The sequence below is a fragment of the Leptopilina heterotoma genome, unplaced genomic scaffold (genome assembly GCF_015476425.1).
Source record: "Leptopilina heterotoma isolate Lh14 unplaced genomic scaffold, ASM1547642v1 Lhet_45, whole genome shotgun sequence".
NCBI lineage: Eukaryota > Metazoa > Arthropoda > Insecta > Hymenoptera > Figitidae > Leptopilina > Leptopilina heterotoma.
In genome coordinates, this window is record NW_025111086.1 from 2807632 (window position 1) to 2821667 (window position 14036).

The window sequence follows — 14036 nt, forward strand, 5'->3', positions numbered from 1 at the left end:
AAAATTCTTTTGCAAGAATTCAATGATTTCCATTAATAAACATAAATATAATTAATAATCATAATTGTAATGTAATAAATATAAAATCGGTCTCGTAAATGAAATTTAAACAATTTTTTTTAAAAGAAATTCATTTATTTAAAAATTTCTTAAATACAAATTTACTAAAATATAAAAAATTACAAATTAGTCTATTAATCTTTGGAAAGATACGTACTTAAAAATTCATTGACGGAATCTGTGTTCCATTTATGAATATCAACGTCATCGACTTTAACATTATTTTCATAGAGTCGAATTATTGGATCTAATCCATTAACAAATCTAATTTGTAGATTTTTGAAGTTACTCGGTAAATCGCTGTTTATGAATGCTGAAAATAAAAGTTTTATTCATATAAATTATTATGTTTAAAAAATATTTAAAAAAAAAATTTTTGAAGTAAAACTTCTTCAAAATTAAATTTATAAAATCAAATAAGTTATAAAGTAGCAAAAAATAAATTTTAGAAACCTTCAATTTGAGGATAAGCTCCGTATTTGCATTTACAAATTTCAAGAACAGCTTTTGAGTAAATTTTCCTTTGAGAGTCGTCGTCCTTTAAACAACACTCCTTGCAGTTTGCGCTAAAATTGTAGTTAAAAAATTTTCGTTCTTTGGTGAATCTTTACAAGTTTTGTTAATAATTTTAAAATTTTTGTATTTTAATTCATTTGTAGAAACTTACGCAGCCTCGGGTAAATTGTATTCAGCTAATATATTGCATGTCGAACATATTAAATTAGCTTTAACAAATCCTAATTCCTTACAATCTTCTGGAGAATATTCTGCTAAACTACTTGCCTGAAACAAAATACTAACAATTAAAAGGGAGAATTTTTTTTAAAGAACCAAAACAATAGTGTTACAATTAAAATTATATTTTCACATAAAAAAAGCCTACATATCATAAAAAATTCGAAGAATAGCAGTATGGAAATAGATTTTTTCTTTGGAAAAATAATATATTTGTTAGTTATTTAATTTGAAAGACTAAACGAAATTTTTTGTAATTATTATCGAAAAATACGTAGTTTTTAAGAAATTATATTTACTTACTATTAAAAGCAGAAGAGGTAATTGAAATAAAATTATATTCATTTTGCGGTGGTATCTAAATTTTTCTAACCTATAACGTCATCTTTGTTGACAGACACGACAACAATAATAATCGATTATTCCACTGTACGATAAATCGAACTTTTCCTGCCAACTTCACAGTTTAGAATTTTTATCTTTTTTAAATAAATTTTAATTCTCAATACTAATATAGTAACAAACAACGTATAGAATAAATAGTAGTAAATTATTCTCTTTTGAATTTTCTATCTAATTAATTTTCGATCTTTTAATTTTTCGAAATTCTAAAGAAAAATCAAAATGTCCGCGTTGCGTAAACTTTCCAGAGGTCGACACTTTACACGACCTTTATTTGACCTTGTCATTTCTTGTCACACACGAAAAGGTTTTACTGTCACAAGCAGAAATTGTCATCATCTGCAGGATAATTTAAAGAATTCGTGTCAATTTCCATTTGTACGATTAAATTTACTGTCGAGAACTTGTACTAGTTTTGACATAAATAACAATCGTGAAAAATCAACAAAAATGGCTCTTAATAAATTGAGTATTGACAAAGTTGATATCACCGGCAAAAGGGTTCTTATTCGGTAAGTTAACAATATATATATTAACAAATCAATTATTGTTACATAATTTTCAAAAAGTGTTAGAAAAAAATTTACACTTTTTATTTTCTTTATTTTCTTTGGCTCAAATTTTCGCAATCGATCACTTTTTGTAGGTTATATAAATTTTCTTGTATTCGATTCCATTTTAATCAGGGTTGCCACAGATCAGGGAAATCAGGGAAAAGTCAGGGAAAGTTAAATTGGTCAGAATTTAATTATTTAAAAAAATGATGATAAAATTTTTAGCAAACATCAAATTATATTCATAAATAATAAAAATTTCACAGGAATTCAACTATTTACAAAATTTTTTATAAATTTATGAAAATAGTTGAATTCTTTAGAAGAATTTCATTATTTATAAAAGTAAAAAAATATCCTGCGAAGAATTTTATTATTTTTAAAACTAATTTGTATTTTTTTTACTTATTTGAATGTCTTGCTCTTTTTTTTTTCTTGCACTTTTTGCTATTTTACTTGATATTTAATATTATTTTGTTTCTAATATTCCAGGGTCGATTTCAATGTTCCGTTAAAAGAGGGGAAAATAACGAATAATCAAAGAATTGTTGCTGCCCTAGACACGGTGAAATATGCTTTAGAAAAGAAGGCCAAATCAATAGTTCTAATGTCACATTTGGGTCGTCCTGATGGAAATAAAAATCTCAAATATACCATGAAACCCGTTGCCGATGAACTAAAGACACTTCTTGGAAAGGATATTCTCTTTTTAGATGATTGCGTTGGCGCCGCTGTTGAGGCAGCTTGTGCTGATCCAGCACCAGGAACTATTATTTTACTCGAAAATTTACGATTCCATGTTGAGGAGGAGGGAAAAGGCGTTGGGCCTGACGGCAGTAAGGTAATAAAGTTACAAAAAGGAAAAGTATTTCCAAAAATGCATATTTATAGTATTAAAATACGAGCGATTTAAATTGTCAATTTCCCGAAAAAAAACCCTTGAAGCAAGGATGATTTATCGAATTATATTTTTATATTTATAATTTTTATTTTTAGTTTGGCGTTAAAATTTGATGGAAATAGAACCTACTAGTTTATAAATTATATTTATAATTTTTGTATTAACTTGGCGTGAAATTTTTCAGATGAAAGCCGATAAGGATAAAGTGACGGAATTTCGTGCATCGTTGAGAAAATTGGGCGATGTTTATATAAATGACGCTTTTGGAACAGCTCATCGTGCTCATAGTTCAATGATGGGCGATGGTTTCGATATTAGAGCTAGTGGTTTTCTTTTGAAGAAGGAATTGCAATATTTCGCGAAAGCACTCGACAATCCCGAGAAACCGTTCCTGGCGATTCTTGGCGGTGCTAAAGTTGCCGATAAAATTATGTTAATTGACAATTTATTGGCAAAAGTCAATGAAATGATTATTGGAGGTGGCATGGCGTACACATTTTTAAAAGTCACCAAAGACATGAAAGTGAGTAGAAAAAAACTCATTATTTACTTCAGTGATATTAATTTTCTTTCGAAAATTCTTTCATTCTTTTCTTTTCTCTTTAGAAAATTCTTTCTTTTCTCCTTATTTCTTTAGAAAAATTTTTTTTTCTTTTTTTTAAATTATTAAAAATAATTGATTTAAAGAAGAATTTTAGTTAAAAATTGTAGAAATAAATTTATTTTTCAGATTGGAAATTCCTTATTCGATGAGGAGGGTTCGAAGATCGTGAAAGTCCTTCTGGAGAAAGCGGAGAAGAATAACGTGAAAATTCACCTTCCGGTTGATTTTGTCACCGCTGATAAATTCGCCGAAGATGCTGCGGTTGGAGCCGCTGATGTGGCAAGCGGAATTCCCGATGGATGGATGGGTCTCGACGTTGGACCAAAAACAAGGGAACTTTTTGCTGGTAATTTTGTATTTTTATCAAAGAAATGTCAAAAATATTCTGTACAAGTAAAAAAAAAGTCCAGGAGCTAATTTTTCTCTTTTTTCCTTTTAGAGCCAATTTTACGAGCCAAAGTGATTGTTTGGAATGGACCAGCTGGTGTATTTGAATTTGAAAACTTCGCCAAGGGAACAAAATCCCTGATGGACAATGTCGTCACAGCCGGAAGTAAAGGCGCAGTGACGATTATTGGCGGTGGTGATACGGCAACTTGCGCCGCAAAATGGAAAACCGAAGACAAAGTCAGTCATGTAAGTACTGGTGGCGGTGCAAGTTTAGAACTTCTCGAGGGCAAAGTTTTACCCGGTGTTGCAGCACTTTCACCATCTTAAAAATTATTCCTAGTTCATTGAAAAGACTACAATATACGTAAATAAGTGTTAATATTTAAACGATTTAAACATTTTCCCCCTTGTAAGTAAAGAGTTGTTACCATTTCGAAGAGAACAAAAAAATACTATTTAATGTGAGAGAAATGTTAATAAAATTAAATCAAACTGGATACAGAAGAAAAAATTCATTTCAGAAGAAATTCATTTCTGAAGAATAGAAATAATTTACTAATCAATTTTTTTTTATACACAAATTCATTACCGTACACGCTGTACAAATATTGATGATCAAAATGCGTTCCTTTAGATATATTTGTTTAGAGGAAAAAATCTTGTTGCGTGAGTCAATTGTTTTTCTATAAATAATTTTACAATGTACAGATATTTTTATTTCTCGATGATACACTTTCGAAGGAGGGTATGATTGCACTTTATTTTTTTTTCTTCTCAATTAAAAACGCTTTTCAATGGTCTTTTCTGTTTGGTTTTTTTCTTTTTTTTTTTTTTAATAAATTGACGATAAACTGAAAAGAGAGGCTGCGTTTCACATGAGACAACAATTTTGTGGATCGCCAATAGGCGGAAATGATGGGACAATTGGATTTCCTGATCCATCCGATTGAAAGAGTGGCGGTTGCTCGCCAATTAAATCTTCAGGTGGATGACCACACGTTTGCATCTCTTGCATTAACATTAATGTTTTGTCGAATCTTCGTTTCTTTATTTCGTCCGTGTCGTCTTCTTTTTCTGTTTCCAGCTCCGCACATACCTATGAAGTACATAATTATTATTGTTACTTATTTTTAAAAATTTTAAATAAATTTATCGCAAGAATTCTATTATTTTCATAAATAATAACATTCTGTGGAAGAATTCAATTATTTTTCAAAATTTGAATAAAATTCTTCACAAAAATTCAATTATTTTCGTAAATAATGAAATTCTCAACTGGAATTCAATTATTTTCCAAAAATTTAATAAAATTCTTCGCAAGATATCAATTACATTTATAAATATTAAAATTCTTCGCAGGAATTCAATTAGATTTTAAAAATTATAATAACATTCTTCGCAAAAATTAAATTATTTTCATAAATAATAAAATAATTCACAGGAATTTAATTATTTTCATAAATGATGAAATTTGTCTAATGATTTCATTTATTTTCATAAATAATAAAATTCTTCGTAGAAATTCAACCATTTTTAACAATTTTACTAAAAATCTTCGCAAGGATTAAATTATTTTTATAAATAATAAAATTCTTCTCAGGAATTCAATTTAATTTCAATACAATTTTAAGAAACTTCAATAATCAAATATTTAACTATAATTATTAACAGACAGGATTATTTTTAGAAAAGTTAACAAAAATTCGTTGTTTAATTAAATTATTTTCAAAATTTTCAATTAAAATTATTCCAAAAAACTGCAGTATTTTTCAAAAACAAAAAAAAATCTTCGAAAGAATTTAATTATTCATAAAAACTATAATAAAACAGTTTGAGAGTTTTATTTTCTATTAATAACTTTAATATAATTGAATAGTAAAATTATTAATTACAATTATTAACAAAATCGATTTTATTAAAAAAATTAAAGAAATGTTTAATTTCAATTATTAATAAACACGATTATTTTATAAACTTTAGAGAAATTCTTCATAAAATTCAATTACCACTTTTAAAATTTTCAATTAAAATTATTAAACAAAAGTCCATTATTTAAAAAAAATTGAAAGAAACTCTTCAGAATAATGTAATTAAGATTTTCAAAAGTTTTAATAAAATTCGTCGTAAGAATTCCATTATTTCCCAAAATTTTAATAAAATTCTTCGCAATAGTTTTAATTGCATCCATAAATATTAAAATTCTTCGCAGAAATTCAATTATTTTCCAAAATTTTAATAAAATTCTTTGCAAAACTTCAATTCATTTCGTAAATAATGAAATTTAATCAGGAATTCAATTATTTTCCAAAATTTTAATAAAATTCTTTGCAAAAATTCAATTATTTTCATAAATAATAAAATTTTTCGAAGGAATTCAATCATTTTCATAATTAAGAAAATTCTTCGAAGGAATTCAATGATTTTCAAATTTCTTGATTTAATTCTTTTCAATACATTTATTTTAAAGTTGAAAACATTTTAAAAGAAAAATTAGCTTTAAAAAAATCATTTTAACGAAATTAATTTAAAAAAGATTAATTCATCTTTATAATAAAATTTCCAAAATTTTTAATTGATTATAAAAATTAATATGAAAAATAGTTTTTAAAAATTACCTTTCCCATGAGTTCCAATTGCTTAGAATATCTTGTGAAATCCTCTGACGATAATGTATCTTTTTTCTCCTCTAACCATTGTGGGTATTTTTCCACCAAATCTTTTAGCGATGGATAGAGAACTTCTTTTGACAGTAATGATTGCATCATTCCTTGCATAAATGGTAAAAATTCACCAGGAGCTTCTTCTAAATTTGACTGTTCTAACATTGCTGCCAATTCGGATTCACCAAATTCTCCTCCGGAATTCTGTAGAATTTTATAAGTATAGAATTAATTTTATAAAATTATGATTAAATAATTATTTTTTCTATTTTTGAATTTTTGTTTTCTGCGTTTTGATTATTTCTTTATAAAAATTACAAATTTACCTGCATATTTTCTGCAGTGACTGATAAATCTCGGAGGGCTTGCGAAATAGCCGATTGAAAATCCGCTGTAACACCTTCGGTATCATTTCCTTCGTTTGTCATCGCACTTTGTACGCTTTGTGCCATTCTTTGAATTGATGCACCGAAATCACCGTCGCCACCTTTTTTTTAAAATTAAATATTAAGTCACATTTATTTTATTGACTGCCGGAAATATATTGAAAATTAATTTTTTTGACACTCAAAAATTATATTTGTCAAATTTATTTTAACAGTCAAAAATCATATAATTGTTCAATTAATTTTGACAGTCAAAAATTATAATTGTTCAATTAATTTTGACAGTCAAAAATTATATTTGTCAAACTAATTTTGACAGTTAAAAACGATATATTATTAGCAAAAATTGACTATTAATTATTATTGAAAATTGAAAATATTGAATATTAATACCATTTTGAATCAGATTTTGAAGATTTCTCTCGAATTGATCGGCAGCTTGTTTGATAAAATCTTGCGACCAGGATTCCTCATCAACTGGCTCTTCATTTTCTTTTGGTATCGAAGATGCAGTCGTGACCGTCGTCTCATCTTTCTTTACGTCCTTTGGCTTTTTATTAAAATCCTCCAACGCACCTGAAAAAAAATTCCCATTATTCAGCAGAAATGAAAAATTCCATAAATATTGAAAACAACTTTAAATAGAAATTATAGATAAAATAATAAATAATAATACTACTTCTGCTAATTTAAACGAATTCGCAATTTCAAAATTTGGTCTAATTTCTCAATTTGAGTTCTAAAAACAAATCCTTACATAATCTTTTTCCGGGATAATTTTAATATTTAAGAAAAATTGACAGCAGTCGTGTTATATTTCAAGCTTTTATTATATTTATTTACTTAAAAGATTGAATAAATTAAGTAAATTATGCAAAAATTTGAACGACAATGACGATGCTCTTGATACTTGAATATTCGCAATTTTTAGGTTATGTTTACCAGAAGTAGTTTTCAATTTCTCTCTACAGTTATAGAAAATTTTCCCCACAATGATTTATTGTAAAATTTTTCTACTCACTATCAAGAAGATCGTCTAATTCTGCATCATCAACAGAATCTGCATTCTTATCCGTCTTTTTCTCTTCGTCGGACATTTTTAAAAATCAGCTGATCAGTTTTTTTTTACAAACACACAACACATCACCAGTTCAATATTTGTCAAGAAACACATTCGCAGAATAGAATAAGTATTCACATAAAGAAAAAATCGGTGGGGAATGAAAGAGGAAGAACTCTGGATAAGTTACAGGTTTCAAAGTTCAATTTTAATAATGTTTTTTTTCTAATAGTAATAATAATAATAATAAGAATAATAATAATAATATATTAGAAACTGCATGTATAATTGCATGCCGTTTTATATGCACAAGTGCACTTTTCCTAATTATATCGAGGAAACTTACTTTTTAATTATTTTTAAATGGGAAATTTTTATCTTTCAAATAATATAAAAATAGTGGATATTATTTTTTTTTTAATTTTTATATTGTTTTTTTATTTTTACGATATGAAAATTCTATTGATTTTTTATGAATTTTCCTTGGGAGTGACTGAAGTTTCTTTCACTTCTAGTTGGGATTTTATTAAAAATTGTCAATGGTATTAATATTTATTATTTAAGAATGTTAATAGAAGTATTTTTCAAAAAATTGGAATTTTAAATTTCTGAAATAACTTGACCTATTTTTTTTAAATCCTTACAGCGAACGAATTTTATTTAATTGAAAATTGGAAACTGAAATTCGTAATCGTACAAGGGATTAAAATAAACACTTAAAATTACAATTTAGCTTTTTTTGCTTTGTTTATTGTAAGGAAATTTAGTTTAGAATTTAAATTACAGTTTTTTAAATTATGAATATTATATATTACAATTAATGGGACAATATTATTATGAAAATACACGATGCATGCGAATCGTAGATTTTAATTGAAGTTTTAAATAAAATATTTCTTCTTCTTTTGTTTTTGTACATATTTTGCATGATAAATGAAATTAATGCGATTTTTTTTCATTTCAAAGGAATTATTTATAGATATCGATGTTGTTTAGTTTGCTAATAAATTATCTCTCCTGATCTTGTGATTTCTTGTCGGCAAATACTTTATCTAGAAGATCTTTACAAATATCCTCGCGATCTATACTTTCTTCTTTTTTCGATTCCTGCAAATGCCTCTCGAGTGTCTGCTTCAGACACAATTCAGGTCGACGACATTCTTTCAAGGCTGGAAAATATCCATTATTCGTCAATCCACTCAATACTCTCAACAATTGTAATCTGAAAATCGAAATTAATTTTTCTCACATTCTCCGACTTTATAAAAATATACTTATTTAATTATTTTATTAAATAGTTGAGAAATTAAATGAGAGAAGACATTTAAAAAAAAAAAATAATTTAGAAGTGAATTAAATTATTTTATTTAATTACAAACTAATTATTAAATAGTTGAGAAATTAAATAAGAGAAGACATTTAAAAAAAATAATTCACAAGTGAATTAAATTATTTAATTTAATTCACTTCTGAATTATTTTTTTGTATAAATGTTAGAAAAATTACTTTGTTTCCGGACGAAGATTGCCCATTGTTAGAAGAGCAGCAACTTGTTCAATGAGTCCCATTTTTATGAGCGTTAATTTTAATTCATTTAAATTGAGATTGCAGAGTGACGATAGTAAAAAGGCGGATTTAGTTTGTAATTTTTCCACTGGACTCTGAATTGCTCGTAATAAAACGGAATAACCATCGTTCACTTCAATGTGTTTCAATCCGTTCTCGGATTCTCTCACTACACCTGAAAAATTTCAAAAATTCTCTTATTTTTCCAGTTATTATTCGGATTTTCTTTGTTTAATTTTTACAATCACACTGAGTTGCCACAGGTCAAATTTTCAATTATCTTTATACAAAATAATAAAATTCTGCTCCGAAATTCAATTATTTTCCAAAAGTTTGAATAAAATTCTTGACAAAATTATAGAATTAATCTTCTAAAAATTTCCTCAATTCAATTCAATTTATCTATTATTTTAAAAGATTTTCCAGAAGAATTCAATTATTAAAAACAATAATGAAATAAAATTCTACGCCAACATTTAATTATTTTCAAAAATAATAAAAATTTCACAAGAATTATATTATTAACAAATTTTTTTGATACATTTCTCCGCAATAATTCAATTATTTTCAAAAATAATAAAATTGTTCACAAAAAATGAATTGTTTTTAAAAATAATAAAATTGTTCACAAAAATTCAATTATTTTTAAAAATAGTAAAATTTTTCACAAAAATTAAATTATTTTTAAACATAATAAAATTATTCTTAAAAATTCAAGTATATTCCAAAATTCTAATAAAATTCTTTGCAAAAATTCAATTAATTTAGTAAATAAGTAAATTGTTGGCAGGAATTCAATTATTTTCCAAAATTTTAATAAAATTCTTTGTAAAAATTCAATTAATTTCGTAAATAATGAAATTCGTCACAGAAATTCAATTATTTTCAAAAATTTCAATAAAATTTATTGCAAAAATTCAATTAGTTTTCCAAAATTTTAATAACATTCTTTGAAAAAATTCCATTATTTTCTTAAATAATAAAATTCTTCGTTAGAATTTAATTCTTTTCAAAAATAATAAAATTGTTCATAAAAATTCCATTATTTTCAAAAATAATAATATTGTTAACAAAAATTCAATTATTTTCAAACCTAATAAAATTGTTCTTAAAAATTCAAGTATTTTCCAAAATTCTAATAAAATTCATTGCAAAATTGATAAAATTCTTTATGAGAATAATGATTCAATGTTAAAAGCAATATAGCGTGAACTTTTAGAAATAATTGAATTTTGAAAAGGTTTCAAATTAAAATCTTTGAAAATTTCAATTTTTCATAATTCTAACTAACAATTCTGTAGAATTAATTTTTTTGAAAAATTTTAATTAAATTTTTTTTAAATTATTAAGTAGAAATTTTTATTTTCTAATAAATATTTAATTGAAAAATTTAAGAATAATCGAAATTTCACGTAAAATTGAATTGTAAACAAATGGATATGAAAATTCTCAAAGAACTTTTTCGAAAATTATTAAAATTAATTGATTTAAAGAAGGAATTTTAGTTGAAAATTCCTAGAAAATAATAATTGAATTAAAATGATGAAAATAATAATAATGATAAAAGAACAGTTAAGAAAAAATCGATTTCCAAAAAGAAACAGTGGCACAATTTCTAAAAAAAGAAAATTAGTTTAAGAAACAATTATCAGGTATAATAATAATAATTAATTTATCGTTCAAGTGTTAACTTACAAGAAACGGCATAAAGTCCCTTAACTCTTGCTTGATCGTCTAGGTCACTATCAACCATATTCAATAAAATTGGTATATAACCAGCTGACAATATTTTCTCTTGACAAAATGGATTATTTTGCGATAATACGGCAATTAAATTGGCAATTCGCGATCTAATTCCACTGTGAATGGAATTCAAACACACTCCAATTATTGAGAATCCGCCAATTTTATAAAAATCATTTGCAGTATCGGCTCTGTCGCAATAATCCGAAATCGCCTCAATTGCCGATTCATATTCCGTTGGATCTTCATCAATTTGAAGATCAATTACATTTTGTAGAAATTTCACGCATTCATTTAATTCCTCGATTACATTTATCGTCATTGAATTTAGAGCGTTTTTTAAAAATGCTTTTCGCTGAAAAATTTTTTTTTGAGAATTCTTTCATTAAAATTATTTTTATTGTTGTTTACGAAAAAAAAAAAATCTTTTCATTGTTATTTAAAAATCTTATTGTTATTCTTATCGTTGTTTCATTGTTTGAGAAAACTGTTTTATTATTTTAGAAAAACTTTTCATAATTTGAGAAATTCTTTTCATTCTTATTTCTGAATTTTCGAAAATTCAATTTTAATTTTTGAATATAAAGGAAAAATAATTACCTCCTCATCCAATGGTTGTATATGCGATTGATTAGATGTATCGGATCCCTTTGCTTCCAATGAAAATCGCATAAGTCCTGGTAAATTATATGGTTGTCGTGGTTGATTTGGCAATGGTTGTCCACTCGATTGATTTTCACTCTGTGAACGAGGTGCTTCAATCGAAAGTGGTCTTGCACTGCTGCTGGCATTCTCCTGGCCGGCATTATTACTATTTGACTGGGAATTTTTACTGTAAACAATAATTTTTCTCAATTACACAAACTCACGACAGTTGGAAAATTTAATTCATAAAAATAATTGAGTTTTTAAAAAAATTATAAGAAAATCAAATTTTTGAAAAATTTTAATTATAAATTCTTTCTTCAAAATTTTAATGTAATTTTTCGAAAATAATTTAATTTATAAAAAAAAGTTCTGTATAATTTAAAAAAAAACTAATTAATTTTTTGAAGAATTTTAATTAAAAATTTTGAATATGATTATTGTCTCCAAAATGTTAAAAATAATTCTAAAAAATTTAATTATTATTATTTCTTGTGTATGTCTTTGAATTGTCGAAAATATGTAAAATCGAAAATATTTAAAAATAATTGAATTTTAAAAATTAGAATGAAAAAATTCGGAGAATTACTTTTTTCAAAAATATTTTAATACAATTTTTAGAAACTATAATTTTCATTTTTATTAAATTTACACTTGAATATTTTTCATTAATATTTTTGATAATTAAATTATTTTCAAAATTTTGCAAATTTAAATTCTTCAAAAGTTGATTTTCAACAATTTATAATATAATACTTGAAAAAAAATCAATTATTTTCAATTAAATTTTACAAAATTGCAATTATTCAAAAGCTTTTTAATTATATATTTCGAAAATTTAATTAGAAAAATTATTTAAAAATAACTTTTCAAAGATTTGTCTATTATACTAATAAAAATCAAAATAAGTTGTAGTTTGAATAAAAATGTGTTATTTTATCGCAAAATTTGTAAAAAAAAAGTTAAAAATGTCGCAAATTTTTAATATAAGTCGAGAAGTCGCATTATTTGAAAATAATCGAAAAATTCATAATATCCGAGGCCTGTAATAATAATAAAAATAGTAATAGTATAATAAAAATAATAATAACGAATATTAATTAAATCTGGTTCTTGAAAATATTCACGAAAAGATTGTTTGATCAATAAAGATAAGTTATCAGTAATTTTTTACCAAGAGTTTTCGTTATAAATAATTAAACAAACAACTTTGGTAAAATAAATAAAAACTACTATCAACTAGTTTTAAATAAATCTTTCCACTTTTTTTATTTATACCATTTATACACATTAGGCAAATATAATAAATCATTTTCAAAATTAGCAAAGAAAAATTATTTTTAAGATTGTAGTGTAAATTGTTATCACATTAGAAAACAAAAACGTAAAATTCGTCGGTTTTGGATATTATTTTACCAAGTTGAAGTCCACAACGTTGATCAACGAAAAAAATTGTTCACTTAGTAAATTAATTAAAAATGACGCAGCAATATTGACACAAAAATATTTAGAAAAAAAGATTGATGTTCATATTTTGCTAATAATTATTTTACAATTAAATATTAAATTAAAAATAATACTTGAATGTATTAAATAAATTTCTTTCGTTGATAAACGTTGTGGACTTCAACTTTGTTATTATTTTCTACACTATTAAATTTTTAAATAGAAGTGGAAACTTATTAAATTATAGTTTATAGATATAATCTAATAATTACATATATAATACCTGTTCATGTTTTTCGTTTGTTTTCCAGCGTGAGAAGCTCCCATTAATCGATAAAAGCACGTTTTAATCTGTAAATTGATTCATTTTCTTTATAATGTATTGAATGGCAGAATGTTTATTGAAATTTTTAATTTTTGCCTCAAGGTTAGAGAGAAATTATTTTTTCTTGTTTTCATTCAATCACTTGTTTTAAATAAATGATGAATTTTTTAGTCGAGGAGACTTACTAAAATTTTGATTCACGCGATGACTATATTTTCTATGATGTATTTGCCTGCGAATTTGGCGTTTTGTTTTTTTGAAGGTTATGTTCATATATATACGCGACCACGATTCTGACGTATTTTTTCTCATGGCAATCATGATTCGAAATACAAACGTGGGCGGGAAGTGACATTTATAGGAATTGTTGCGTAAATTTTTTGTCCGATTTATCACGTAATAATTAGTTTGATAAATAAAAATTATATATGAAAAATTTTTTATACATAAAAATTAGTGTGAAAAAAATTAGACTTTTTTTTGACGAATTCGTATTTCAATCGTTTTGTATTAAATATTTCCATAAATTTCAATTATGTTATAAAATTTCAATAAATTC

At 24.9% G+C, this 14036-nt stretch overlaps 4 protein-coding genes across 5 annotated transcripts; 1 reads left to right on the plus strand and 3 right to left on the minus strand.

The window, feature by feature from the left end:
* Positions 1-113: 113 nt before the first annotated feature.
* Positions 114-1237, minus strand: LOC122507159 (selenoprotein F). Its single transcript, XM_043619727.1, has 4 exons — positions 1099-1237; positions 728-843; positions 514-626; positions 114-373 (listed from the first exon to the last, which is right to left on the minus strand). The coding sequence occupies exons 1-4, from the start codon at positions 1138-1140 to the stop codon at positions 195-197; spliced, it is 450 nt and encodes a 149-aa protein (XP_043475662.1). The 5' UTR covers positions 1141-1237; the 3' UTR covers positions 114-194.
* Positions 1238-1468: 231 nt separating this feature from the next.
* LOC122507160 (phosphoglycerate kinase) lies at positions 1469-4143 on the plus strand. The gene is made up of 5 exons (XM_043619728.1): positions 1469-1709; positions 2244-2592; positions 2837-3175; positions 3383-3602; positions 3696-4143. Exons 1-5 carry the CDS (start codon positions 1648-1650, stop codon positions 3971-3973), a joined length of 1248 nt encoding a protein of 415 aa, XP_043475663.1. The 5' UTR covers positions 1469-1647; the 3' UTR covers positions 3974-4143.
* Positions 4144-4173: 30 nt separating this feature from the next.
* Positions 4174-7881, minus strand: LOC122507161 (peroxisomal biogenesis factor 19). Its single transcript, XM_043619729.1, has 5 exons — positions 7714-7881; positions 7086-7268; positions 6633-6793; positions 6262-6510; positions 4174-4742 (listed from the first exon to the last, which is right to left on the minus strand). Exons 1-5 carry the CDS (start codon positions 7787-7789, stop codon positions 4518-4520), a joined length of 894 nt encoding a protein of 297 aa, XP_043475664.1. The 5' UTR covers positions 7790-7881; the 3' UTR covers positions 4174-4517.
* A 779-nt stretch (positions 7882-8660) lies between these two features.
* On the minus strand, positions 8661-13800 carry LOC122507162 (hsp70-binding protein 1-like). 2 transcript variants are annotated; one of them, XM_043619732.1, is made up of 6 exons: positions 13663-13800; positions 13436-13503; positions 11662-11893; positions 11014-11416; positions 9259-9493; positions 8661-8974 (listed from the first exon to the last, which is right to left on the minus strand). In XM_043619732.1, exons 2-6 carry the CDS (start codon positions 13477-13479, stop codon positions 8761-8763), a joined length of 1128 nt encoding a protein of 375 aa, XP_043475667.1. In that variant the 5' UTR covers positions 13480-13503; positions 13663-13800; the 3' UTR covers positions 8661-8760. The 2 variants fall into 2 exon arrangements, with proteins under 2 accessions (XP_043475667.1, XP_043475665.1); XM_043619730.1 differs by having other exon boundaries at positions 13436-13758.
* Positions 13801-14036: the final 236 nt, after the last annotated feature.